At 47.9% G+C, this 14,750-nt stretch overlaps 1 protein-coding gene across 1 annotated transcript; it reads right to left on the bottom strand.

Moving 5' to 3' along the window:
- Nucleotides 1-3,175: 3,175 nt before the first annotated feature.
- FGF16 (fibroblast growth factor 16) lies at nt 3,176-11,584 on the bottom strand (the record flags this gene model as incomplete). Its single annotated transcript, XM_082609826.1, has 3 exons — nt 11,204-11,584; nt 4,780-4,883; nt 3,176-3,421 (listed from the first exon to the last, which is right to left on the bottom strand). The coding sequence occupies exons 1-3, from the start codon at nt 11,475-11,477 to the stop codon at nt 3,176-3,178; spliced, it is 624 nt and encodes a 207-aa protein (XP_082465952.1). The 5' UTR covers nt 11,478-11,584.
- Between the last annotated feature and the right edge of the window lie 3,166 nt (nt 11,585-14,750).

The following is a 14,750-nucleotide window of genomic DNA, read 5'->3' as shown; positions in this document are numbered from 1 at the left end:
CCAGTGACAGGGAACTGAGTATCTTTCTTAAGATCCAGCCTAGTTTGTCATTGTGCATATTTAAGTGTACTGGGAAGTTAATAGTTCAGATGATTCTCGTATGTAATGCATTTGCCTTCTCTAGCCCGGCATTTGCGTCATATACATATTTGCTAAAGGTGTCTATGTCTTTGTCCATTCATTCATTTACTCATTCATTCTTTCAACCAACCATTCATTTATTCAGCAACCATTTCCTAAGTGTTTGTTTTGTTCCAGGAACACCCTAAACACTGGGAGGGGATGAAAAAATGAATAGTAAACAGTCTCTGTGCATGTTTTCATTCAAAACCAGAGGTCCAGAGCTTACTACTCTACAATTCCCTCTAGGTTGGCACAAAATCCATGACTTTAGCACTTTGGGGATATGGTGTCAATCAGCTGCTGAGTGCTCTAGTGATACTAGGTCATCCATCTTACATTTTAATTTCCAGAATTTATCTTTTCCCTCTTTTTGACTGTGACAACAGATGCCCACTGACATTTGCTGACAATGTGCCCCATTCATTGTTATTCCTAAAACTCAGTACGAGAGTGCCTCCCCTATGAACCCCTTCTGCATCTTGGGACCCTTCTTCTGTTCTTTTCCCCTCTACTTCTACCCAGAGGAAAAAGGTAAGGCCTGACCCTAGGATTTGGAATCTTTCCCTTTTCATTACATTGGCATTTTCATTGTAAATCCTACCCTGTGTAGTATGGTGCTTGTGGCATTGCCAGGCCCATGTCAACTGCCTCACTAGAGTAACACTGGCCCTACTCACAGGGAAGTGCCAGCTTCCTATTGGTTAAAACAGATCTCACTTATCTCACAAGCCCTCAGAAGTTGGGGCTGTGTATCAGAAGTTCTAGGTAGCTGACCATAGAGAATATAGGTAAAATTTTGGTTTTAAAATAAAGGTGTGATGCACATTCAAAATGTGATAAAAAATGTCACACAGCTGATTTTTACCCTCCTCCCAGAGACCACTAGAGGTGGTGTTTCTTCCCTGTAGCCCAACACAGACATTGCCATCAGCCTCTTGGCTCTCTAAATCCTCCTGTTGGTTCTCCACAGCGGGCATTACCCCTTTCAGGAAACTTTCCCTGCTCACCCCAGCCCTGTGTGATCTCTGCCTTGGTGGTTTCATGGGCAAGCATTCTAATCTGTGATCACATACCCTGTGCAACTTAGCACTTTCTATCATACAGTCGTATTTGCTCTTTGATGTGTGTATGCTCATATGTGTGGTTTCTCTGTTGGGTACTTAGATTTGGACGAACTTTTATAGAGTTTTTGGGTTTGATTTTTAAGTGAGCCGCTACCTAAGCTATTTGTTTTACCAATCAGTTGGGGAAATAGTGGATGTGACTGAGGAGCACCAGGAGGAACGATCCTAAACCCAAAACCTTCTCCCACCAGTACTTCATGGTGCCTGAGTACTCAATGAGACTTTTATTCCTTTGGTTCTTGTTTCCAGACAGCATTTGCTTTGAAAATGCAAAAACCCTATACTCCCACCTCAGTAAATATCAGTAAAGAGGCCAGGGATTTCAAAGCAAGATATCTCAGAGGCTGCTCTGGAGAAGAGAGAGCTCCAAGAATGCCTTCCCCACTTCAACTAGAGCCACTCTTATTTTGTGGACTGAATTTATCCTAAAACTTTCTTTATAGACCATTCGGATGCAAAAAGAATTCTTCTTGAAAACCATTCTTTTGGGGCACTAGATTTCAAACTTTATTGTGCATAGGAATCCTCTGGAAGGCTTGTTAACATGCAGATTGTTGGTCCCCACACCCAGTGGTTCTGAATTGGCAGGTCTGGGGTACGACCTGATCTCTTATGTTTCTAACAAGTGCTCAGATGCCGCTGCTGGTGAAGAGATGATATACTCTAAGAACTGTTGCTCTCTAGGAGAAACACTGGCAGAGGAAGGGGCTGAGGGTTTGGAGAGGGAGTGGGAGAACACCTCCAGAAGGGAAGTTGACTGGTTCAAAAAAATTCATTCTCTCTATTGATTGATTGTTGTTTTTTTTTTGAATCCCGTCATCTTCATATGTTAAGTAAGAAGCCACCGATTAGGGTTTCTGACCTTCAGGCTTTGGGCCCTAACCAAATCCCAAAGGAGGGTTTCTCTATGCTTAGTCCTAAGCACAAATGGGTGCTTCCATAAGGGCTGTTGGTCCAGGCCTTCCTGAAGCTTTGATTCACCACTAAATTTAAAGTCATAGAACCAGAAGGAACTTCAGATAGGGCCCCTAGATAATGCTAATATTGTAGATAGTGAGTGGGTCACCTAGCCTAGGCAGTGTGATGCCAACATCAAGAGATTCTAATGAGTTGCGAAAGAAGCTAACCAACCTTCTAATCCTAAGTGTACAAATGAATAGAATTAGACAGTGGTTACAATATAAAGACAATTTTATTGCCAATAAAAGCCTTTACTAACTCATTTATCCTGTTTCAGTAGGACCTTATTCTTTCTGATGAAAATCCAGTCATAGCATCTCTCATTAAAAATAAAATTATTTTGAAATAAATAAATATATAAAATAAATAGCATATACATTTCATAAATAGTTTGTCCTTATGCACAGTATCCATGCTTACATTTTAATATCATTTTCTTACAGCCTACCCCATCTCCCACTTCCAATGGCAGGGAAACTGCATGTCAGGACAGATGAGAAATCTGCAGAGCCAGTGCAGGGATGGCTTGCAGCAGGGCTGTAGCCCCAAGGATTTTCTTAATGAGACTTCTCCAAAGCTCTGTAGGTAGCATCTATGGCAGATTCCTTGGTCTTTCATTTACCCACTGTCAAGGTATTTGGATAGATTGTGGGGCAAGACACCTCTGGCCCTTGGCGGGGGCCCCCATTCTTTCTTGTGCCACCTCAGGGGAAAGAACATGAGTAAAGAAAAAAGTATATACAAGATTCCCTCTAGACCTCCCCCTCCCCCCACATCCCTCCCCAAAATAACCCAACCTTGATATACACTTTGAACAACAAGGGAACAGCTGGGTCGAGTTGAACAGTAAGTGCTTCTCTGTTATCTAAATTGATAGGAAAGAAGATTGAAAAGCTATGAGTATAGTGCTTCCAGAGACAACTGTGGCCCCAGAGTATACAGGTCACAGAGGTCACACTAGGGGTCCGTTACCTATAGCGGAAAAGGTCTCTGGACATGGAGGGCAACTTAGAAGGATCTACTGGCCTGGGTAAAAAGTGAGTGAATTTCTGGTGTCGTTTAGTCCTGTATCCCTCCCGGGGTGAGCCGTCTTTATTCAGGGCCACATAATACTGTCTCTCCGAGTCCGAGTGTTTGTACAAGGTGGAGGCATAGGTGTTGTACCAGTTTTCTTCAAACTGTTCCCGGAAAACACATTCACGTGTGAGTTTCTTCTGTGAGGGTGAGAAAATAAAGCAGAGCCCATTATATGACTATTTCTCCCATCCCAGCTTGCTGGTGGAGAAACTAAAATAGTAATAGCACATTGATATTAGAATATTTCAGTCCTATCTCCCAGTATTCCTGAGGCCTCTTCTTTCCAAACAGCACAAAACAGCCCTGTTGGTATCACTTTCACCCTCTTTTGTGAGCCATGCAAAAATGTATCCGGTGATATTTTTTCTGAAGGCAGGAGACTGAAAGAGATGGGCTCACCTGGCACTTTGAACCTGAGAATTTCTGCTATGGCCTCCCCATGCCCCGCTGGCAACCCTGAGTTTTCTCCCTACTTAGGGCTAATGATGTTCAAATCCACTGAGATTGCAGTCAACCATGTCAACTGACAGGCAAAGGCCTCGGATCTATATAAAGCTCCATGGGAGGTGAGCTGTGATCTCTCCTAATGAAGGGTCTCAGGCCTGTCAGTTGGAAAGCTCAGAAAAGATCTCCTTGAAAAGTTCCTCCAATCTGGCTACTTCAAGCTGGCAGCTCCTGGGTCTCTTGCCTCTGTCCCTTCTCACACTTGATCCAACCACCATACTACTCACTGGGGTTTTGCCGATACTGAGTGCTGGGGACAGGCCTATCTCTTAGGTGTCAGGGAAGAATGTGCTCTGATTTCATGGGGTGCAGGCAGCCAGAAAGTATGCTCTGTGACTCAAAAGCCAAAGCCAGGAGTTGGGATCCTCTGAAAGGGTTAAGATCAGCAAAGTCACCATTCCCCAGCTCTGGGCTGGCTTCCAAAATAGTGAACATGCACTGCAGCCAACCCAGTCCTAGCTGGGGACTTTAGGGCTGTCACCAGACCCTGGAACCCTCACTCTTCATTTGTTTGTTTATTTTGTTTGGCCTTTGGGATTCAGCTGAAGCAATCTGGACATCAAGGACTGTGTCGTTAATCTCAGAATCCTCAATCTGAAGGCCAGCTCTACCACTGCCTATTTTTGTGCCAGCCAATTGGCTACTCCTCTGGGTACCCATCACAAATAAGATGTGCTCCTTGGGAGAGTTAATGCCCCAAACCCTTACCATCTACTGACAAACCAGTACAGCTTCCTATTATTATCATTAGAGCTGGCCCTCTAATGGAGAAGGTGAAAGCAAATGTACTACAGAAAAGCTTCTGTTCTGATGGAGGCTGAATGAGTGAAAGTGTTATGTAGCAAGTTCCTGGGCAGTCAAGAACTGACTAGAAGACACTAATCCTTTAAAGTTGACAAAAGTGCTTTCAAGTGCTAGATGAATGTTTTGCCTTACATTGTCCAAACACTTATGGTAACAGCTTCTGAGGACAAAAAAACCTTAAACTTACCGACCCATAGAGTTCTCCTCGCTCGTTCATCCCTAAATACAGGCCAGAGTCCACTCCCCGGATGCTGATCAGCCCCACAGCCAGGCTGATAAACTCCAGAATTCCTAGAGCAAAAAAGTGAATGCCATTTCCATCACTGATGTCAAGCTAAGAGGAAACTGTTCAGGTGACATGAGCTACTAGTCCTTTATGCCCAACTGGAGGCCAGCTCTGTGTGCCTTTGGTGAATTACCTGATGAAACCATCTTTTGCAGCAAGAATGGAACCTCAGAGAAGGCACTGAGTCTCTCTGGGCCTCGGCTTGTCCATATGTAAAACGGGGGACACAATCTCTGTCTCTATTCAACACTCTTAGGCATATTATAAGGAAAAGACCATGAGAAGGCTTTGGCTACAGAACCTCCTTAATTACAAGGTACTATTGCTGTTAAATACCACCGTTTCAAGAACTGGGAGGGCAGCTTTCAAAATGAAAGAATGTGGCCAGGTTTCTGTATCTTCCCAAAGTCACTTCCCTCCTCCCCAGAGCACGCAGCATTACCTTGCTGTCCTCTAGGCTGAACTTGTTTTGCAGCCTCTTAGCTCCCATGTCCTTAAAGCCACATGAGGTTGTCAACTGCCTGTGACTAACTGACTCTAACAAAGGCCACACAGGCCACTCACCAAGTTTGTTCCTCCAGCCTACGGCAGGAAGCAATACTTGGACTGGTGAGAGCTTTCTCCTCGAAAGTACTCTTGGCCAGTGCAGCCTCAGGCTGACAAGCCTGTCATTCTCCCCTTCCCTCTTGAGGATTTTAAATTTATCTATGGCAAAGAGTTGGCAGGTAGTATTAGACTTGGTACTGATGTGAGATGTTGCAGCTTTAAGGGAAAAGGGAAGATATTCAGAAATGTCCCTCTAGCTGACAAAGTTAGAGGTGAGGATTTGAAAAAGTTTTCATTTACCCAGGAGCAGTAGGGGGGAAAAGGAAATTGACTACTAAGAGGGAAAAAAGAACCAGAACTGAAATCCTGGTGATACTGAAGACTTCACAGTTTTGTTCTAAGATAGCACATCTATTATTTGGATACAGATGTAATGGTCTACCAGATTTCTCTTTGATGTTCTCTAACCATGTTTTTCAACATACAGACCAAAACGTGATACTATTGACTCACACAGGCATCCAAAGGTATGAAATGAGCTCATATCTGGCTGTCTTTCTCATCCAAAAATGTAATTCTTAAGGGTAATAATATTCTATGTAATCTACACAGGGAGTGGGACTGATTCCTTAAAGATCACTTTAAAAAATTAAGTGGGCAATTGTGAAATCAGGTTCAGAACTCCAGTGGGAAGTCTCCTGAAGAGCCCCAGTGACTTGGGCTGGTGGGTGGGCATTCAGGTATGGAAGCTTTTAGGGCACACTCGGACCTATTTGGAGAATGTAACGCTCTCCTGCTGCCATTGTATAGAACACTCAGAACGTGGCCTTTGGCCTCTAGCATTGACATCCTCCAAGTTTTAGTCTCAGTCTGGTTGTTACTAACTCTTGTAGTACAAAAAACGAGTTTTGGGAAAGGATATTGACACAAGATGGTAGGAGGGGAAGGGAAAATACCTGGTGCCAAGTAGGGCTTAAGCAGATACTGATTTAGTGGTCCAAAACCTTTAGTTACACTGCACAGGGTTCTGATTTTGGTTCTGCCCTGTTTAACATTTTAATAAATGACTTATAAGAGGACATAGGGGGACTGTTTACCCTAGTTCCAGAAGACATACAGCTGAGAAGGCGACAATAAAAATCCAAAGAGATTTCAAGAGAATGGAAAAATGGGCTGACTCCAACAAAATAAGCTTTAATTAGAATAAATGTAAAGTCCTGCACTTTGGTCCCCAAACCAGTTACCCAAGATGTTTTGTGTTTGGGGTTTTGTTGGGGGAGGGTGAGCCTCAGGTACAGTATGAGTTAATCATACTCCTTATTTCATGGCCTATTATCATAATTGGTCTGCATAAAGGCTTTTTTATTTATCTATCTCTTTTTATTTCCATACGCTTCTCCCCCTCTCCCTCCCCCCCCTTCAGGCAACCACGTATATTTTCTTGAAAACATGGACTGTTCTTTTGCGTTTTCGTGCATTTTTACTAAATGCAAGTCTGCCCAGCTTTGGAATGGGGAGACATGGCTTAGCAAAACATGCACAACAATGGCGTACAGAATTTGATTGAACAAGGTAACCTCAGTATGGCTGATTCATGGGATTATTAAAAAGCTAATGTGAAACTAGTCGTGTAAAAATTAAAAATTGCTAAAAGCTAATGTAAAGAAAATAGAAAAAAGAAAAAAAACTAATGTGATCTAAGGCTGTATTGATCAAGATCTAGTATCTGTCTCAGATCACAATGAGAGTGCCATTTTTAGTTCTACTGTGTTTAAAGAGGGCTATGGAAACACAGGAGGGTGTTCAAAGGAGAGTGGCCAGTATGGCCAGGAAACCAGAAGTCAGGTCATGATTCAGTTCTGGGTGCTAAACTTTGAGGGATACCAACCCGCTGAAGCCTTCGGTTCTTTGCTTAGGCAGCTTACTTCTGAGCTTCTGGGTGCTAAACTTTGAGGGATACCAACCCGCTGAAGCCTTCGGTTCTTTGCTTAGGCAGCTTACTTCTGAGCTTCTGGGTTTTAGTTCCCTCATTCTCTATCTCATGTCTCTGACCACCCTGAGCTCATTAAGTAGCAGAGGGCAGCTTGTGATCTCACCATCCAAAAGCTGGTATAAGAACAAATCATGAAACCCAAGAGGTGTGGCCATTTGAGTCACCACCATTTTTCTCCAGCTCTCTGTTAACCCTGATGCCAAAGGACAGATCATAGAGGAAGTCACTTGGGTTGTGTCCAGGAATGGGGTCTCCAACAGCTGGAATCATCCCTGCCCAGCTGTCTTTGGGCATCATTTCCCTTTGCCAACTTTCCTATTAGCTGGATTCAAACTGTGGGAACCCAGTGGCACATGATGATGGAACAGATATTCCTAAACCTTCTCCTGAATTCCAGCCAGCATGAAGGGAGAGAGAAAACAAGCCATTTTCACATTTTCCCAACTAGAGCTGGAGAGGGGTGTTAACAGCAAAACGTTGAAACAAAGTATTAAGTAGACAAAGTTTGTCCTCAGTACTTTCACCCCCTTCAAAGCCCAGGACCTCCCTCTCCCCTGCCTCATTTGACCTGTCCACCTCAGGTTCTGGCCTGTGTTCGACAGTTTCCAGACCCTTCTCTTCTTACACCTTTTGCCCCATGGCTTCAGAAAACAGAAAACAGATCTGTTCTGGGTCCCACCGCTTCAGAACCTAGCTAGATGACTGGCCCAGTATGTCATTTAATCTGGCTCCATAACTCGCCCGAATGCCCTCAGCCATCCTTTCAGCCCTTCAGGGCCAAGACAGTGCTGTTTTGGCACCTTGCCAAATAAGAACCATATCGCTCACAAACCAAAGCAGCTGCACGAGCCTGTTCCATCCCACCTGGCGGGAGGCCTCTCCTCCAGTCTGGCTCCCAAGCTCTGCTCTGCCAGCCCACAGGTGCCCCTCAGGAATGTCAGGATCCCTGTGAACCTCATGTAAACGCCACCAGCCAGCCAGGCGGAGATTGAAATACTCCTGGCTACTGATTGCAGAATGGGGGGGGTGGGGTGGTGGTGGGGTGGGGAAGGGGGGGAGGGGGAGCCTAGGCTGTGCCAACAGGTTATTATTTGGAGTCGAGGCTGCTCTTGGGCTCAGCCTGACTCATTCTGAACACATGGATTCCAGGGTAATCCTTGGGGGCCCTGCTCTCCAATTACAACAAATAGCTATTTACTTTACATGGCCTTTGGAGAGTACCTCCTCCCCCCAAGCAGAAATCTATAATATTTTATATCTTAAGTCTGGCCTACTTTACCCTGCTGGAATGTTGACTGCTAAAGCACTTATGGAATGTTAAAGTTTCGATTTATTGAATACCCTGGCTGATTAACTGAAATGTGAAGGGAGGAGAGAGTTAGCAAACTCAAACGCCACCTCTTTCTTTGCCAAAAGCTAAACTGAGAAAGAGTAAATGTGTGCTTGCAAGTTGGCAGGGGACGTTACAAAGACACAACTTTGACCAGTTATCATTTCCTTTACAGGAAATACACGGAACTGCCAGGAAGCCAGGGAAGGAGGAAAGGGAAAAGGTGATGCAGAGGTGGTCTCAGTCAGTATGTGTGTGTGTGCACGCGGGCGCTTAAGGCAAAACCCAAAATGAAACAGTTAAGCAGCAGTGAAAACACCCCTTCCTCCTGCCAGTTTTATTTCCTTTGGTTTCTCCTTAAACTTAACACCCTTAGCAGACCTGGGAGATGAAAAGAAATCAAGATGTGTCCTTAGGGAGGTAATTAAAGACCACTTATCCCAAGAGCCTATTACTGCTTTATGTTGACCTTGTAGGTTACTGGGCTCAGTTTAGGCACAGAATCAGATGAACACTTGTAGCTGCTGGGAGTCAAGCTCACAGTTTCTCCACCTCTGCCGCCCCCACCTCACATTTCTCCATCATTTCAGAATTTTTATTCTACATCTCAGGAATGAGCTACCCCAATATCTTTAGGCCATTTCTGGGAGTTTTTGGGGGCTCTGAGGCCAGGGTGGGAGTCCCATTCCTTCTGAAAAGGAACAAATGGGGACTGCAAAGTCACTAGTGATGGAAGGGAAAGGAGTTAAGTTAACCCTCCCTCTCCCCTCACCCCACCCCACCTTGTCACCCTTTTGAGGACCTGCTGCAAGTTTATACAGACACCTGCACCCCTCCATTACCCCCACCCCACACACAACCTACTGTACTTCAGCTCTCCAAGTGCATTTTTCCAAGATGACATAGACCTCATTAGGGTTCCTGCTTGCTCCCAGCAAGGAAGACCAGCCCTGGCCCTAAGTTGTTTGCTAGACTTAGCCTTGCCCAGGAACAGGCCTCTGCTCCCCTCCCCATCCAGCCCAGACTTTTTTTTTGTGATACACGGGCCTCTCACTGTTGTGGCCTCTCCCGTTGTGGAGCACAGGCTCCAGACACGCAGGCTCGGCGGCCATGGCTCACGGGCCCAGCCGCTCTGCGGCATGTGGGATCTTCCCGGACCGGGGCACGAACCCGTGTCCCTTGCATCGGCAGGCGGACTCTCAACCACTGCACCACCAGGGAAGCCCCCACCCCAGACTTTTTATGGTGCACTGGGGTGCAGCTCTAGCAAGGCACAGGGAATAGGAGGATAGGGAGGTTTGGGGGAAGTGAGGGAGGATGGGAAAAAGAAGGGAAGAGTATCATGCCTGACGGTAGGCAAAGCCTCTCACTGGCTTAGATGGTGTCTTTGGCCCATAGGGTCCTTGGGAGGAAGTAGAGGGCATTGGGAGATGCGGGGACCCAAGGAAGGGTAGCTGTCACAGCATCAGAATAACAGTTTAGTAGAGGATAGGAAATTGAAACTGAAAATGGCCAGATTATTGAGGAGTGAACACATTTGCTTAGAAACCCAATGATCTCTGTCCCAGGTCAAGGTTTATATTAATTGTGTTCTGTATGTGAGACAGGCAGCTGTGCCCTTTGAACAATCTTCAGAGTGGCAGGCAGAGAAAATCCTGGATGGAGGCTGGGTGTCTTCTGCCCTGGGCCTAGGAGACACCTGTTTTTGGGGGTGGGAGTGGGCCCAGAACGGTTTCCTCACTGAGGCAAGGAGTCCAGAGGTAGCTCTGGCAAAAGCTGCCCCAGGGCTTGTGCCCTTACACAGTGGCCACCGGGAGGCTTTCCTAGTTTCTCTAATACCCAGCTCCCGCCATGCTGTCTGGGTTGGCCCTCAACACGGGCAGAGCAACACAGAGGCAGGCAGGTGTCACGGCTGCCGCGTCCCCGCAGGCCAAAATCGACTTGGACGCGGGCCGTCCACACGCCGTATCCACGGCCCTCGAAGGCTCCAGCTTCAGGTAATCTGCCGCGACAACCCAGCTGCCCTGGAGGCTCAGCCTCACGCTGTAGCCACGGTCCCCGACCTCCTCGGCGGATGCTCCTACCCCTCTCCCAGCTCCACCTGCTTTCCTCGGAAGCGCAGCGTCCAGGTCCCAGAACAATCCCCTAGCTCCCGGGGGAGGGAGGGTGGAGTGGGGAAAGGAGAAGCCGCACCTCAAGGCGCCCCCGCCTCCTCCCGAGAATGTCTGAGGGTGTCAGGCGCCCCGACGCCGCTGCGCGGCTCAAGTCCGCACCGTCGCGTCCCGCCTGCCCCGCGTCCCCGGCGGCCTCCCGCCTCAGAAGGGCTCAGACGGCGCCGAGCCGAGGGGCGGTGGGGGGGGAGGTGGCGGTCCGCGGGCCCCAAGCCGGAGCCTCGAGCCGTCGGCTCCCCAGCGCGGCGTCTGCTCGCCCCCCGTCCCCCCCGGCCGCGTCCTCACCGAAGCGACTGTGGTCGTGGCGGGTGCCGTGCACCGTGCCATTGGGGAAGATCTCCAGGTGGAAGCCGGTGCGGCAGTAGAGCTGGCGGCGTCGCAGGATCCCCTTCAAGTGGGCGAAGTCGGTGGGCGAGCCGCGCTGCAGCTTCCCTTCGATCTGGCCCAGGCGCTCGTTCAGGAAACCTGGGGAGTCAGCTAAAGGCACGTTCCCCAGAGACGGGGAGAAGCCGTGCAGATCCCAGTCCAAGGAAGCGAAGACCCCCCCCACCTCAGCCATGGCGGGGCGCGCGGGGCCGAGTCCGGGCCGCGGGGCGCGAACTGCCTCTCCCCGCCGCGGGCGCGGGCGACACGGCGGCGCTCGCTTGCTAGCTCGCTCCGCGCTCTGCCGAGCTGCAGTCGACGTCTGCTCTTGTCCAAGGAACTTCTCAGCGGCGGGGAGCGTGGGGCAGCGCGCTCCTGACCTTGCGCTCAGTCAAAGTGCCGCTTCCCCTCCGCATCCATCTCCCCAGGCCTCTCATAGCTGGCTTCGTCGAACTATCAGATGCAAACGGCACTTTATATACATACCCACTCCCCTTACATTGACATATTGGATATTTAAATACAAGCCACACCTCAATGGCATCCCCTCGGAGATTGGTGTGTGGGTTCTTTTTTTTTTTTTTTCCTCCTCGTATCCTTTTGGCTCTTTTTGGGAGAGGGGGGTGGAGTGGGAGAGAGCGAGCGAGTTTCACTCCCTCTTTTATTATGAAAAAATGGCAGGAAAAAGCTACACATTGCAGTGAGGCATAACTGCTTTTGGCAGGTTTTTCTGAAACTGCTGATGAAATAACGGAGCCCAGTGCGTGGAGGCTGCTGGCGTCCACTGCCACTCAGGCCTGTTGCGTGGAGGTCTGCCTGTTGCGCTGGGGCAGCACCCACCTCCCACGCGGCCTCCGGCTGCTCGCCTTTGGAAAGTGGCGTGAGACCCGGGCTGGGGGGTTCACGAGTTCGTGAGCCTCTCTTGTTTCCCGGCCGGTCGGAGGCTGCAGAAGGGGCGCCTGGCCTGGGTCAGTGGCTCCCTGGTTTCTTTGTTCTATTGCCCCCTAGTCCCACTCCCCACCTGTAGGTCGGCAGGGGGCTGAGGAAGTGAAGAATCCGGAAACGCATGCAGTTGCAAAATGAGGGATTGGGGGTGTTGGTGGTTCCTGTAGGCACCCAGGCTGGGGGCCTTAAGGGGCCTGGGAGGAGCGGGAAGCCCCACGGAGGAAAGAAGGCATTTCTTTTTAAAGGGACGTTACAGCTTAGGAAAAGGAGGGGGGAGTAAGAAATAGAAAGCGATCTTTTTGAAAAATGATCTCCTCTGGCTTTCTGGGCGCGCTTTTACAAGGCTCTCGAGAGCAAGCTTGATGAGAGACCATTGGAAGTCTGGTGGGGGTTTTCCCCCACCTCTTTTCTTGTTGGAAACAGGTGTTTCCTCGCTCTGTCCTGTGCCCTCCTCGGAGATATTCTATCAGGAAGAGCGGCAGTTGGGGCGGGAACTGGAGGCAGCCAGGGCAACGGGCAGCGTTGAGAAGACCTGGGGAGCAGGTGCCTGGCCTGCCCCGCGCCCCGCGCCCCTACCCGGCACCAGAACCCTGGGGACCCTCTCAGGGCCTCGCGCTCAGCGTCCTGCTCGCCTGCCTATTAAACTGCGTTGTCTGCAGTTTGCACCCGCATGGGGGCTCTGGCTACCTTCCCTGGCTCCGGCTCCATCAGGAGAAACTGAAAGAGCGAGCACCCCATCCCCGCCACTCCTTTGCAGCGCCTCCTGCTGGAGAACCCGTGTCTCGCGGCGAGTTGGAATTCAGTCTCCAGGAGAGGAGAAAACCGACTCAGCTCAATTCAGTTAGTGCAATTTGAGGTCCTGCTCCTCGGCTCACACAGGCACCCTGTGCTCAGTCTCCAGAACTGTAGCAATTCTTGGTTTGGAACATCGTGGCTTGGTTCTGGTGTGCCACCGTAGCTCAGACAGAACCTCCAGAGCCAAGCACAAGGTCTGGCACGTGGTAGGTGCTCAGAAATCATCTTCTGGTGTGCACCCAGTAGTGGGGAACACAGATGCAAGTAATCTTCCGACTCTACAGGACACAGAAATGCAAAAGATGGCGTCTGTATTGGAGTATTTACGGATGAAATGGCAGGCTATCAACAATTTGCTTTAAAATAATCCAGAGTGAGAAAGCAGGAGGAATGGAGGTTTAGATGAGATAATAACATTGTTCATGTTACTAATTATTGAAGCTGGGTGATGGGTACATGGGTGTTCATTATATATGTCCTCTAATCTCTCTATAAACACACAAACGTGAAATTTCCATAATAAAAGCTTTAACAAATGGGACCGACATGAAACAACAAAGAAATCCTTCTTTCCTTCTTCATTCTTCCCTTCAAAGAGTTTGTGGATTTAGTGAGGAGGTGGGGAAGGTGGTGCAGAGGTTAAGCTAAGTGTATAAATGACTAGAATACAGGCAGTTTAAGGTGCACAGTACTGTGTGGATTCAGAAAGCACAGAGAAGGCTGAGCTGGGGGTTTAGAGCCGGGTTCTAGACCAAACTGGCCTTTGTGATGGATGGGCCTTGAAGGGAAGATGGGGAAGATCTTGCAAATTCAGATGGGCCACTTCCAGGGAGGGGAAAATAGTAATGAAGCAAGTGGAAAAATTTTAATTGGTAAAGACTAATTCCTGGGGGTTTTGGTGAATGTCAAATGAAATAATGTTGATGAAACTGCTTTGAGAAGTATGTGATGTGAAGGAGTTAGATGTCTCTATTATATAAATCACACATTGATAATGGTCAAAGCCCATTTCTTCAACAGTCACTTCAGGGAATTTCTACATTCTTTGTCCCCCAATATTCCCAAAGTCACCAACTGCAGTTGCGTATCTGGAGTCCTACTTGTCCAAATGTCAGAGACATAAGCATTCCATTGCCCTTCTTGGGTTCTTTTTTTTCCATTTTTTTAAACATCTTTATTGGAGTACAATTGCTTTACAATGGTGTGTCAGTTTCTGCTTTATAACAAAGTGAATCAGCTATACATATACACATATCCCCATATCTCCTCCCTCTTGCGTCTCCCTCTTTTGAGATTAAGCTGACTGATAATTTTGTTTAAGTAATGTTTCCATGAAGTATCCCAGTTGACAGAGTTCATGAAAGTTATTTAATTTCCACAACCTTGTGGAGTAGGCGGTACCATTATCCCTATTTTAGAGGTGAAGTTAAGTGACTAGCACAGAATCATATGGCTAATAAGGAGCAGAGCCATCATTTAATCTCAGATCCACTGGGGGCAATATACTCTCAATTTATGGGCCTTGGGATTATGCAAAGATTGGCATGTGAAAGACAGTGAGATTTCAGAATATTTTTGTCTATCGAATATCCTCAGCAGGACACAACCTCAGGGCAGCATTGTGCTGGATGTATGGGATGAGAGGAAAATGTACATAAAAAAAGAAGCGACCCTCTCTGGATTCAGGATGTCACTTGTAAAGTGAAGATAACTGTACCCCTTCACAGTG

Source organism: Mesoplodon mirus, assembly GCF_964341445.2.
Source record: "Mesoplodon mirus genome assembly, chromosome: X".
In the NCBI taxonomy this organism is placed as follows: domain Eukaryota; kingdom Metazoa; phylum Chordata; class Mammalia; order Artiodactyla; family Ziphiidae; genus Mesoplodon; species Mesoplodon mirus.
The sequence above is the reverse complement of the archived record's forward strand: the minus strand, read 5'-3'. Positions and strand labels throughout refer to the sequence as shown.